The sequence below is a fragment of the Myotis lucifugus genome, unplaced genomic scaffold, assembly GCF_000147115.1.
Source record: "Myotis lucifugus unplaced genomic scaffold, Myoluc2.0 scaffold_92, whole genome shotgun sequence".
In the NCBI taxonomy this organism is placed as follows: domain Eukaryota; kingdom Metazoa; phylum Chordata; class Mammalia; order Chiroptera; family Vespertilionidae; genus Myotis; species Myotis lucifugus.
Genome location: NW_005871140.1, coordinates 1,340,586 through 1,354,953, shown reverse-complemented (window position 1 = coordinate 1,354,953; position 14,368 = coordinate 1,340,586). Strand labels below are relative to the sequence as shown.

The following is a 14,368-nucleotide window of genomic DNA, read 5'->3' as shown; positions in this document are numbered from 1 at the left end:
GACCCAACAATACTCTTTATGGTTATTTATCTGAAGAAAACAAAAACATGAATTCAAAAAGGTATATGCAGCTTTAGGTCACTGCAGCATGATGGACAATAGCAATGATATAAAAGCAGCTTAGGTATTCATAAGTGAATAGATGAAGAAGTGGTACATATATACAATGGAATATTAATCAGCAAAAACAGGAATAAAATCTTAGTATTTGAGATAAAATGGATGGTCCTAGAGGGTATTCTGCTAAAGTGAAATAAATAGGAGAAAGACAAATACTGTATGATTTTACCTACACATGAAGTCTAAAAAAACAAACTAAAAAACAAAACAAAGGAACAAAACAAAACAAGCAGATCCACAGGTACAGAGAGCAAGCTGATGGTTGCCAAAGGATAGCAGGGTGGGGAAATAGGTGAAAACTGTTGAGTGCCATGCACTTGAGTTTGATTCTTTATCTCCCCACTCCCAAGCCTCATTCATATATTTTATTTTAGAGACAAAAAGCAAGCAAGAATGATTGTGGTAAACAGTCTAATTACATAAAGTAGCCAATATATTTTTACACTACAACATTTTGAAAGCAATTTTGTGTTTACTGAAGAAGCCTTCTAGTCATGCAACTTATTCAAGATTTTTTGCTGTCAGAGTTTTAGTTTCCTAGGGCTGCTGTAACAAATTACCACAAATTGGGTGGCTTACAATAGCAGAAATTTATTCTCTGACTGTTTTGGAGGCTGGAAGTCTGAAATCAAGGTGTCAGCACAGCTGGTTCCTCCTGAAGACTCTGATGGAGAATCTATTTCATGCTTCTCTCCTAGGTTCTGATGGTTGCCAGCAGCCCTTGGCTTCCCTTGGTTTGCAGATGTATCACTCCAATTTCTGCTTCCATCTTCATGTGGTTTTCCCTCTGCCTCTGACTCTTCTCAGCTTCTTACAAGGACATCAGACACATTTGATAAAGGGCCTGCCCTGCTCCAGTACATATCGTCCCAACCACTTACATCTGCAATGACCATATTTTCAAATAAGGTTACATTCTGAGGTTCTGTGAAGGACATGGATTTTGGAAGGACATTGTCCAACCCAAGGCTGTCAGTTTCATTAACATTAATGAAAAAATTCCCATAGTATACAGGTCTAAAAATAACTGATGAAACAGATGAAACATTGTTGAATATAAGAGTGTGATCTTTTATTTGTTAATCAGGTACTTGGATGGGAATTTACCTTCGGGAATCTCTCTCATTAGTAAATATGACTTCATGCAAAAAAGAAACTTACATTTTTCTAGGTGCATTTGTTTGTTTCTAACTTGAGCACATTGTCCCCTAGAATATTTTCTATTTCTGATTTCAATGAAGAATTGTTCAGATTTGAATAAAGCCTATAGAATAAAAACGATCAACAAGCTTTGAAACTAAAGTTACATATTACAGAGGTAGATAAAGTCAGTCTAAAGCGAACTTAAGTATTTAATTCTTATCTTTTGCACATGTAACTATATTGCTATTTTATTTACTTGGAATCACCAATTTATATTATGTAGCCATAACTGGTAAGATGCATTTTCCTGAATAATGCCCAGATAAACCCATTTGTCCAGTTTTGAGATACTGCTGCTCCTTGAGTTGAACTTTCTGTGCCATATTAATATTACCTACATTTTCTCTGTGAGAAAAAAAATGCTAAAAATTCTCAATGTCCACACATATGACCACATACCTATATAAATATATATCCCCATAATTTCTTGTGTTAACCTGTTCAGGTGAGAAACTGTGAGGGAACACTTCAAGGATCAGATGATTATGACTTTCTCATAATTTGATAGCTGCTCTAAGTTTGGCCGAGCGCCCTCTGGGGTTATCCTGTACATCCTGATCTTCTGGGGTAAGTACCTTCTTGTGTATCAATTCCCACATTAAAGGGGCCCTTGCTAGAGAGACTCCATCCTTGTTTTCATCCCCTGAACCCAACTGTGATGTTTGTGTCACCTTCTGTCTTACACTTAGATTAAATCTTTCTGTCATGCTTATCCCAAGCAAGAATCGTTTGACAATGCGATCCTCTAGTGAATGGAAGGAGAGGGCAACAAGACGACCACCAGGTCTCAGAAACTTCTGAGCTGTCTTCAGTCCTGCATAAAGTTCATTGAGTTCATTGTTCACAAATATGCGGAAAGCTTGGAAAGTCTTGGTAGCAATATGGGTAGATCGTTGTAGCAAGTCTTTTCGTGCATAAATAGCAGAGGGAGGAAATGCACCTATAAACAGATATTGTGAAAATAGGAAAAGAGGACAGGTAACATTAATATTTTCCACTGTAAATGTGCTGGGTTGTATATATATTTAATGAACTAATTTTCATTTTAAAATTGTAGCATTTCATCAGTACTTCCCCATTTTATTTCTAAGCATTTTAACAAAGCTTAAAACCTATTTCATAAATCATAAAAGATACTAGAGTCAAATAGGAGCAGAAAAGGAGCTCTCAACTACAAGATGTTCAATGATGCCCCAAAATAGAATAAACAGAGGAAATTGCACCAAGCACATTATAATCAAACCCTACTAGAAGCAAAAGATAATGAGAACAATCTTGACTACAACAAAGAAAAACAATACATTAAACAAAGGAGAACAAAAATATGATTAACAGCTAATTTCTCGTTAGGATAATAGAAGCTACAAGAGAATGGGATGATATTTAAATAGTTAAGGGAAAAAAATCTGTCTTCCAATAAAAGGCTATTCTAAAATTATTCTTCAAAATTAAAGGTTCAAAGAAATTTTCAAATAATTAAAAATGAGAGAATTTGTTGCTAATAGGTCTGCATTCAATAAATGCTAAAGAAATACTTCAAGCTGAACTAAAATCATACCGAGTGATAACTTGGATATACAGAAAGTAAAATACATACATATTCTCTTACTTTCTTTAAAAGACAGAACTCATTAAGTAAAATTATAACACAATACTTTTAGGTTTTTAATATAGATATAGATAAGTAATGTATATGATAGCAATAGCACAAAGGATCAGAGTAGGTAAATGGAACAACGCTACTGTAGGGATCCTATATTTTACTTAAAATTAAAGTTGCATTATGGTCCCTAGAGCAGACACTAAAAATAATACAAAGAAAGCTAATAAGCTGATAGAGAATAAAAATATTCCACAAAAATACTGTTTAACATAAAAGTAGGCAAAAGAGAAGAACTGGAAAATAAAAATGAGACAAAGAGAAGATAACTAGCAAAAGGATAGACAATAATTCCAAATACATACGGTAGGAGGACTCACGCAGATTTCAAAACTTACTACAAAACAATAGTAATTGACATAGTCTGATACTAGCACAGCAATAGACATAGAGATCAATGAAATTTAATTGGAAGCCTAGAAATAAAACTATATAATTATGATCAAGTGATTTTTGACAAGAGTGCCAAGAGCATTCAAAGGGCAAAGAATAGTCTTTTGACAAATGGTACTGGGACAACCAGATAGCTACATAAAAAGAATGAAGTTGGAGCCTTAAATCATACACAAAAATTAACTCAAAATAGATCAAAGATTTACATGTGAGAGCAATAAACTATAAAACTCTTAAGTGAAAACACAGAGATAAATCTTCATGACTTAGAATTTGGTAAATGTTCTTATTTAAAATACACCAAACTCATAAGCAACAAAGAAAAAATAGATACAGTAGACTTCATCAAAATTAAAAACCTTTGTCCTTCAAAGGACACCATCAGAAAGTAAAAAGACAGTCCAAAGAAATGGGGAACAATTTGCAAGTCATATATCTGATAATGAATTTGTATCTAGAATATGTAAAAGAAGCAAAATAAAAGTAACATATATGATACTATCCTATATAATAAAAGCCTAAGTGGCATCGTGCAATGCTCTCGCGTGACGTTGTCACAAGATGGCCACCATGAGATGGCAGCCACAAGATGGCTGGTAGGGGAGGGCAGTTGGGGGCCATCAGGCTGGCAGGGGAGGGAAGTTGCGGGCTATCAGGTCAGCAGGGGAGGGCAGTTGGAGGCAATTGGGCCAGCAGGGGAGCAGTTAGGCATCAATCAGGCTGGCAGGGGAGTGGTTAGGAGCAATCAGGCAGGCAGGCAGGCAGGCAGGCAGGCAGGCAAGTGGTTAGGAGCCAGCAGTCCCGGATTGTGAGAGGGATGTTCCCTGAGGGGTCCCAGATTGGAGAGTGTGCAGGCTGGGTTGAGGAACAACCCCCCTCCATGCACGAATTTCATGCACCGGGCCTCTTGTTTATATAATATTTTAAGACATGCAGATCAGTGACGCTGCATCTAGTTTTCAAGATAAACATAAAATGTTGATTTTAAAACAAATCAATAAATATAATTTTCCTTAGACTTACCCCCATTGGCATACAGATGATATTAAAGTATAATGTTCAATGAATTTATACAGGAGTTTTTATTTGATTTAGGAGCCCATTCTTAGAGAATAGTATCCCACAGAGAAATCTTTCCAGTCCAGATTTCCTATGAATGAAGATCTGAAAGCATGACTGCAATCCTGGAACTTGAGCATCTTTAGTGTGCTTCTTCACTGTAAGAATTACACAAGGCTGGAACCTTCGTTCACATTCTAGTCATCTATAGTAAACACATCCCAAGTACACTAATACACATATGATTAATCTTCTCAGGGAACTGGACCAAAGAAGGGAAGAAATAATGTACCCAGGAGCTCAGAACCTGGTGTCTAACTTTAACCACATCAGTGTTCTGAGTTCACTCTTTCCCTACAAAAACTATCTTGCTAAAAGGCTAGAAAATGGTAGACATCAGGGAATTTATCTTCCAACAACCATGTCTCTCAGAAACAAAATGTCAAAGTCTAAGCTGAAGGGGGAGTTCATCATCTTGCCATTTGCTATTTAATTTCATCATTTTCCAGGGAAAGAGTTTTGGTCACCGAGGAAGGTGATTCAAAACATTCTAAGGATCTGAACAAACAAGCAACTCCATATTTTAGAGCTTGAATTTAGAGGACACTTGAGGAAGGTTGCATTCCTTAAGACCTTGCATGATTCAATCCTTGCATAATTCAAAACAAATTTTCTCAAAGAGGAAATGTAATATAAAATACATTTTAATGTGCATGGATAAAGTAAAATTGGAGGTAAACATTAATGAAGCACAAGGATCAACAAACACTGTGGGATATTTTTGCTTTAATTCTTTTAAATAATTTTTTCTTAACATTGTCTTTAGCATTTTGTAGAGATTAAAAGTATAGCTCAACATGGTGACTGCCTAGCTTCCTTGACATTTTATCACATTTCAAACATATACAGGGGTGAGCAAAAGCAGGTTTACAGTTGTGAGTACATGAAACATTGTATTATTTTCCATAAACCTCCTTTTGCTTACCCCTGTATATTTGAGGGTGTGGTTTTTAACACAGCAATGAATTAGCTATGCCTGGGAATGTGTTAACAAAATTGATGTAGTGAAAGAAAAGGCAGATAGCTTAATGAATATTTCCTTGATATTATTATTATTTATATAGGGTGTCCCCCCAAAATGTATACACACTGAATGACTATAAAGCCAGTGTTGATTAACATACAGTTCATTTTCAAAATTTAAAGGAATCTACAGAAATGAATAATTATATTTGTTAATGCCTATTTTCAAACTGATGACCATTCTAGTCCAGGCACTGCTAATAACCTGAAGCAATGGAATTGCAAATATCAAGAATCATTTTATTCAGCATTTGTGCGCCCTCAATTTGTCAACTGTTGCTGGTTTCGTACTGTAAATGTATCTTTTATGTATTGCCATAAAAAAGTCTAGTGGCACTTTAGGATAAATTTTCTTTGCTCAAAGCTTAGTTTGACTTCACCCATTATTTCAAATCAGTTAAACCTAAAAAGGAGTGAAAATTAAGTGAGCTATCAGATGTTAAAGTATGTATACATTTTTTTAGAACATCCTCTATTTTTGAAAACTAATGAAAATAGGAAATGTTAAAATAACCAAATAATGTATGAAATCACAAGAGAAGTTCTAATATAAACAACAACATTGGTTCATTTGACATGACACAGTATGTTAGGCATTTCTGTTTACCAGCTAAAATGGAACTTTCTTATGGCAGAATTATAGTTTATAATTTATTCAGCCAGCTAGATTTAGGGAGGGAATCTGTTTTATTTAGAAGTATTCAGATAAAGTGAGACTTTATTAACATTTTATATTATGTAACTTCAAGTTTATGTAATTTATAGTCACACTTACGCACATCCACACTGTATATGAATCCCTGGAGCTGATAGAGTAACGCCACTGTAATCAAACGAGCTTTTCTTTATAAGGTCTCATTAGGCCCTGCCAATATCATATCATGGAGAAAGAAAATAAAAGCTTTCACTTGTACTGAGGAATGGATGGTCTTGAAGATAACAGAATAACTCTAATCCAAGAAACTTTTCTTCTGGGGCTTTCTTACTTTTGTTTAGGGAATTCTAATCTGGACTATGTCCACTGGGTTTCTTGAAAATAATTTCTAGGTGTGATCCTGGCAACTTCCTTAAGTCCCATCTTTAGGGACCAGGAGATGACAAGGGCAACATGCTTTGTGGACCTTTTCGTGCAGCTCTGGGGATCAAAGGCACACGTCCTCCCTTATTTTAGATGGGTTCCATTACAGGCCGTTTTGCATCTGTAATTCATAGGAAAAAAAAGGTTGACAATGCAGACTGTGTAAAATGAAATAAAAGAGAAACAAAAGAATATAAAATAGCATATAATAATGGAAATTAAAGTAATAAAAATAAAACATCAACTGGCAATAGTACAAACACTCAAGAAGACAACGAAAGGCAATCCTACTACCAAAAATTAAGCAAAGTTCTTTGTTTAATTAGAAAGTTTAAAGATGCCTGGCTGAAGTGGTTCAGTGGTTAAGCATCGACCATGAACCAGGAGATCAAGGTTTGATTCCCTGTCAGGACACATGCCTGGGTTGTGGGTTCGATCCCCAGTATGGGGCGTGCATAGGAAGCTGATCAATGATTCCCTCTCCTTTCCTCTCTGAAATCAATAAAAATATATTTAAAAAAAGAAAGAAAGAAAGTTTAAAGATAATTCAGCAAATGACCTGTGGCTCTCAGGTAGCAAAATGGGTTTCCTTGTGAAATTCACTGGTCAGAGAGTAAGGGACAGCATCCTCTCAGGTATACATAGTGTAGGTAGCGACATCTGCCTATAAGCATGAAAAAAATGAAAATTCAAAATGACACCAGATCCAATGCCTACCCATGTGCTGGATTCTGAATCAGGCCCATGGAAAAAAAAATATTAATGAGGCCTGGTCCCTGCCCTGGAGGAGCTCACTGCTTTGCAATCCTTCGTCACCTCTTTCTCATCTCCCATATCCTGCTATCAAAAATAGAAACTGGTCTCTGCTTTTCAATTTCCTGAGTTTAATTATAGAATCTTGTATGGCTAATTCATTTGATTAAGGCATAGAGCTAGACAGAAAATATGGATGCAATCACAACTTAGGCCATTTGGCTTGGTACGGAGAGAAAACCTTCCTGTGTTTTATGGTCTGTCACTGGACTTGGTTGACACTGGGCCGATGTACATTAGATCTAAGTGGGTGGAGGTGTACTTACCCCTGTCTAGCACTTACTACATTTTACCGTAATTACTAGTTTACTTGTCTAACTCACTCATTTGACTCTGGTCTCCTTGTGAACAGAAACTTTTCCGTGTTCAATCTTACATCTCTTGCGCTTAACTGAGAAGCTTGTGATTCTTAATCCTGACTGCACAACAGGGTCACTCAAGGAGATTGAAAAAAATAAAGATGCCTGGCCCCAGTCCAGAACTATTGAATTAGTTTGAGGGGTTTATTACACAGGAATCACTGCTTTAAAAAAGCTTCACAGAGGATTTTGACTTGCAGCCAAGATTAAAAACTACTATAGTAAATACTCAGTAAATGATTGTTGAAAAGATAATGAATAGATAATGAATGAAACACACTAAATGGATAAATGAATAATCTAGAAACATTACTACAAAGAGTTTCATTCATATCATTGGAGATATATATATATATATATATATATATATATATATATATATGACTAGCTGAAAAGTATAATATTTTTAGTCACAGAAAACATTATGACTAGAATGTAAAATTAATGTCACAAAATAGGCCCTGTCCTATATCCTACATTTTGCCCAAATGTGATTGTGGGTAAAAAACTATCATTTTAATGGGGCAATTGACCTCCCAAATTTGCCAGTCATTTCACTGTCTCAATACAACTGTTTGCATGTACTTAATGATACTGCTTTGGAATTTCCTTAATGAATCAATCATCTGACATGCAATGGAGAACATGCAAATAATTTTAACTTTAGGAAATGCTTGCTTGCAAGTCCTTATGATCTGAAATGAGCAAATGTGCAAGGTGAACTTTATTTTTGCATATTTCTTTAAAAGAATAAAATAAGACATGAGAATGTAATGGTAAAATTTGGAAAGTTATGTCTTAAAAATGTCATTAAGCTCTTCAGTGATTTAAGTGTATTTCCCCCCAAGATTAATGCACAATATTATAGAGATTTTATGTAAGCTTTATTTCATGTAATGCCTATAAAATCCTAAACCACAATTTTTCTCAGTTCATCAAAATAACAAAACTGTTTTCCTCCTACCAAAGAATTTATATGTATAATGCATTATTCATGGACACAGCCAATAGGGTGGTAAAGGAATGGGGGAGAGTGGGATCTGGGTGGATGGGAGCAATGGGGGGAAAGAAGGGGGCATCTGTAATACTTTCAACAATACATATTTTTTAAATGTATATTAGCTTTTAGTTTCCTACTGTCATCAGTTTTACTGACATAATCTTGCTATTTTAAAGATAAAAAAAGATAAAAAATATGAAAAATAATAGTGGCAATAAATACATCTCTTCCAAGCCCCTCCACCCTTTCCTCTGAGATTCAATCTGTTCCACATTTCCATTTCTTTGGTTCTATGTTCTTCATCAATTTATTTGGTTCGTTGTTTATTTTGATTTTTTAGATTCAATTGTTGATAAATATGTATTTACTGCCATTTTATTGTTCATATTTTCGATCTTTTTTTTCTCTTCTTCTTAAAGAAGATTCTTTAACATTTCATGTAATACTGGTTTGGCTCCATGCAGCTATCATTTAGAATTGAAGGTCAAATATAGCTAATAAACATTTAGTAGCAAGATGTGTACAAGTTAAGTACACTTTTTTTTTTTTAAAAAAAGAACATTATTAAAGCAAATGTCCATTACAAGTGGAAGATTATATCATGTACATGGACTGGTAGAATTAACATCATTAAAATGTCCATACTACACAAAGCAATCTATAGACTCAATGCAATCTCGATTAAAATACCAATGGCATAATTCACAGATCTAGAACAAATACTCCAAAAATGTATATGGAACCAAAAGACCTCAAATAGCTGCAGTAATCTTGAAAAAGAAGAACAATATTGGAGATATCACAATACCAGATATCAAGTTATACTATAAAGACACTATAATAAAAACAGCCTGGTACTATCACAAGAACAGGCATATAGATCAATCAAACAGAACAGAGACCCCAGAAATCAACTCAAGCCATTATGCTCAATTAATATTTGACAAAGGAGGCAAGAGCATACAATGGAGGCAAGACAGTCTCTTTAGTAAATGGTATTGGGAAAATTGGACAGATACATACAAAAAAATGAAACTAGACCACCAACTTACATCATACACAAGAATAAACTAAAAATGGAAAACAGACTTAAATGTAAGTTGTGAAACCATAAAAATCCTAGAAGAAAACATAGGCAACAAAATCTCAGATATATCTCATACCAGTATGTTTGCGAATACATCTCCTAGGACAAAGGCAACTAAGGGGAAAATAAACAAATGGGAATACATAAAAATAAAAAGCTTCTGCACAGCAAAAGAAACCATCAACAAAACAAAAAAGGAGCCCACTGTATGGGATAACATATTTGGCAATGATACATCTGATAAGGGATTACTATCCAAAATATATATGGAACTCATACAACTTAACAAAAGGAAGACAAACAATCCAATTAAAAATAGGAAAGGGACCTAAATAGACACTTCTCCAAAGTGGACATATATATGGCCAAGAGACATATGAAAAAATGATCAAAGTCACTGATCATCAGAGAGATGCAAATTAAGACGAAAATGAGGTATCAAATCACACCTGTCAAAGTGGCTACTATCAACAAATCAACAAATGACAAATGTTGGCAAGGATGTGGAGAAAATGGAACCCTAGTACATTGCTCGTGGGAATGCAGACTGGTGAAGCCATTATGAAAAACAGTATGGAGTTTCCTCAAAAAATTAAATATGGAACTGCCGTTTGATCCAGTGCTCCCACTTCTAGGAATATATCCTAAGAAATCCAAAACACCAATCAGAAAGATTGTATGTGCCCCTATGTTCATAGCAGTGCAATTTACATTAGCTAAGATCTGGAAACAGCCCAAGTGCCCATCAGAAGATGAGTGGATAAAAAGGCTGTGGTACATTTACACCATGAAATACTACGCAGCAGTAAAAAGGAAGGATCTCTTACCCTTTCAGATAGCATGGAGGGACCTGGAGAGTATTATGCTCAGCAAAATAAGACAGTAAGAGAAAGACAAGTATCACATCATCTCACTCATCTGTGGAATCTAATGAACAAAATAAACTGATGAACAAAATAGATCCAGAGGCATGGAAGCATGGAACAGACTGCTGAATCGCAGAGGGAAGGCAGGGGTGTTTGGATGGGGGGGAAGAGATTAACCAAAGAACTTGCATGCATATATGTATAACCCATGGACACAGATGGTAATGTGGTGAAGGCCTGGGGTGGGGGCAGGCTTGAAGGGGTCAGTGGGGGCAAAAGGGGAACATATGTAATACTTTCAACAATAAAGATTAAAAAGTATATTTAAAAATAAGTATATGCACATTAAGTCCACTATGGGATAAGTTCTAATTTCAATACAATTTTGAGACATTATTTGGCATTTCACTCACACTGATGTTGGGAAAATCAATGACAGACGACACTGATGCTAGATGTTCAAGACAATTGTAAAACAGTTCTGCCTCATTAGAGGCACTCCATTCTTACATTCCAGATCAGGTTTGCTGTCATTGGTATTTTTTTTAGGTTCTTGACAGTTTCATATCCTTACTCTTTCTTTCTCTCACATCTGCAAATTCTGACAGCTCTATATCGGAACATGTCCAGAATTCCACCACTTCTCACCAACTCCACCACTATCAAGCCATCATCATCTTTTCTACTTGATCACCAGACAAAAATTAGATCATGCTATTCCACTGTTTAAACCACTAGTGCCTTCCTGTCACATGAAATAGAAACGGAAGTTCTTACCTTGGCCAATGTCCCTATGTCATATGCAACCTCCGCTTACTACTTCCATTTCTCTGACCTCATCTCCTGACCTTGAGCTCTGAGAGAGAGGAATGAAGGGAGGGAGGGAGAGAAACATATATGCCAGAGGGAAACATTGATTGGCTGCCTCCCATAGGCATCAGGACTGGGGACTGAACCTGCAATCTAGATATGTCCTGACCAAGAATCCAACCTGCCACTCTTCCACAGGAGGCCTGCACGCCACTGCCGCCATGTCTCTAGTGATTCCTGAGAAGTTCCAGCACATTTTGCGAGTACTCAACACCAATATCGATGGGCGGCGGAAAATAGCCTTTGCCATCACTGCAATTAAGGGTGTAAGGCGAAGATATGCTCATGTGGTGTTGAGGAAAGCAGACATCGACCTCACCAAGAGGGCAGGAGAGCTCACAGAGGACGAGGTGGAACGTGTGATCACCATTATGCAGAACCCACGCCAGTACAAGATTCCAGACTGGTTCTTGAACAGACAGAAGGATGTGAAGGATGGGAAATACAGCCAGGTCCTGGCCAATGGTCTGGACAACAAGCTTTGTGAAGACCTGGAGCGGCTGAAGAAAATTCGGGCCCACAGAGGGCTGCGCCACTTCTGGGGTCTTCGTGTTCGAGGCCAGCACACCAAGACCACAGGCCGCCGGGGTCGCACTGTGGGTGTGTCCAAGAAGAAATAAGTCTGTAGGCTTCCTCAAAAAAAAAAAAAAAGAGAGAGAGAGAGAGAGAGAGAGAGAGAGAGAAAGAATCCAACCTGCCATCTTTTAGTGTACAGGACGATGCTCCAACCAACTGAGCACTCCATCCAGGGCAGGATGTTTTTTCTATCACAAAAAATATTGCAGTAAACATGTGAACTGCACATTTTAAATTTTTTCATGGCAGAAAAACTTGTCAAAGTAAAAAGACAGAGACGTTTTCCACACAGCTAATTCCTACAGCCAGTCGGCCTGGTGGTCAAATCCCTCTAGTGTTAACTACAACAATTAAGGCTTGGCTAGAACAAGACTGCGCACAAAGACCACAAGGGGGTGCACCAAGAAAGCATAAAAGATGCGGAGACAAAAAAACATGACAGAAATGGAGGATATGGAGCTAAGAATCGCAATTTTGAGGGCTTGCTATAAACTTGAGCAGAGCCTCACGAAAACTAATGAGACCCTCGATGCTACGATAAAGAAATTAGAAAGTAAGCATACACGGACTGAAATAAAGAATATTATACCCAATAGCAGACCAGAGGAGCACAAGAATCAAACCAAAGATTCGACAAAAAACACCCAACTGGAAAAGCAAAATGAAAAAAGAATCCGAAAGTGTGAAGATAGTGTAAGGAGCCTCTGGGACAGCTTCAAGCGCACTAATATCAGAATAATAGGGGTGCCAGAAGATGAGAGACAGCAAGATATTGAAAACCTATTTGAAGAAATAATGGCAGAAAACTTCCCCCACCTGGTGAAAGAAATGGACTTACAGGTCCAAGAAGCGAAGAGAACCCCAAACAAAAGGAATCCAAAGAGGACCACACCAAGACACATCATCATTAAAATGCCAAGAGCAAAAGACAAAGAGAGAATCTTAAAAGCAGCAAGAGAAAGAGACTCAATTACCTACAAGGGAATACCCATACGACTGTCAGCTGATTTCTCAACAGAAACTTTGCAGGCCAGAAGGGAATGGCAAGAAATATTCAAAGTACTGAATACCAAGAACCTACAACCAAGATTACTTTATCCAGCAAAGCTATCATTCAGAATTGAAGGTCAGATAAAGAGCTTCACAGATAAGGAAAAGCTAAAGGACTTCATCACCACTAAACCAGTATTATACGAAATGCTGAAAGGTTTCCTTTAAGAAGAGGAAGAAGAAGAAAAAGGTAAAGATACAAATTGTGAACAACAAACATGCATCTATCAACAAGTGAATCTAAGAATCAAGTGAATAAATAATCTGATGTACAGAAAAAAAAAAAAAAAGACAGTCACAATCTGTGAAAAATATTTGTTTAACTGTATGTGAACCTGTTACAATAGGATTAGAGTCATTAGGTCAAAGGCTATTTATGCCCATTTAAATTTGGATAAATATTTCTAAATTTACTTTCTAAATAGATTATATCAATTTACTTCCATCAATTATATATGAGTCTGTCTCCCCATATTCTCACTAGTACTAAAAACTATTACTCTTTTTAACCCTGAATAGTCTAATAGTAGGCAAATGATATCTCACAGTTGTTTTAATTTGTGTTTCTTTGGCAATTAGCAGAATTGGGCATCTGATCTGCTCAAATTCAATGACCATCTGATTTCACCTATGAATTGCTTGAACAAACTCTTTGTCCATATTCTTAATGTGATGTTGCTTTTTCTTTATTGATTTGAAGGAGCTTTTTATAAAATAAAGACATTAAGCTTGTGTCTCTCATATATAAATGAAAATATCTTTCCTGGAATGTGACTGCCTTTGTACTTTGAGGTTTTCTGCCATACAGAAATAAAAAATGTCTGTATAGACTTTTTTCAAGTTTTTTAATATTTTTATCAAGTTTAGGAAGACTTTTCCTACTCCAAGACTATAGATTATCAACTCCGTTTTTTTGGTATATTTCTGGTTTTATTTCTTACATTTAAGTATTTAATTAATAGGAAATTTATTTTTAGTGTGGTATGAGATAGGGATCTAACTTCATTTTTTACAAACTATATAGCCAATTATCATATTTATTTAAAAGTACATTCTTCCCCTACTAATTTGAAGTACCACTTTGATCACATACTACATTTTTATATGCAAACCAGATCTGCTTCTGGATGCTAAGTTGGTGTTCCATTGGT

The 14,368-nt window shown here is 36.1% G+C and overlaps 1 protein-coding gene and 1 pseudogene across 2 annotated transcripts in view; one reads left to right on the top strand and one right to left on the bottom strand.

The window, feature by feature from the left end:
* Window positions 1–1,177: 1,177 nt before the first annotated feature.
* The window catches only part of METTL15 (methyltransferase like 15), a 168,672-nt gene continuing 155,481 nt past the window's right edge, over window positions 1,178–14,368 (bottom strand). The window contains exon 7 of the mRNA XM_006091602.3: window positions 1,178–2,263. Within this exon, the coding sequence (XP_006091664.1) occupies window positions 1,818–2,263 (446 nt within the window). The 3' untranslated portion in view covers window positions 1,178–1,817. The remainder of the gene's footprint in view (window positions 2,264–14,368) is intronic.
* Window positions 11,718–12,216, top strand: LOC102441841 (annotated as a pseudogene). The gene has a single exon (XR_001348841.2). The product of XR_001348841.2 is annotated as a 40S ribosomal protein S18 pseudogene (transcript).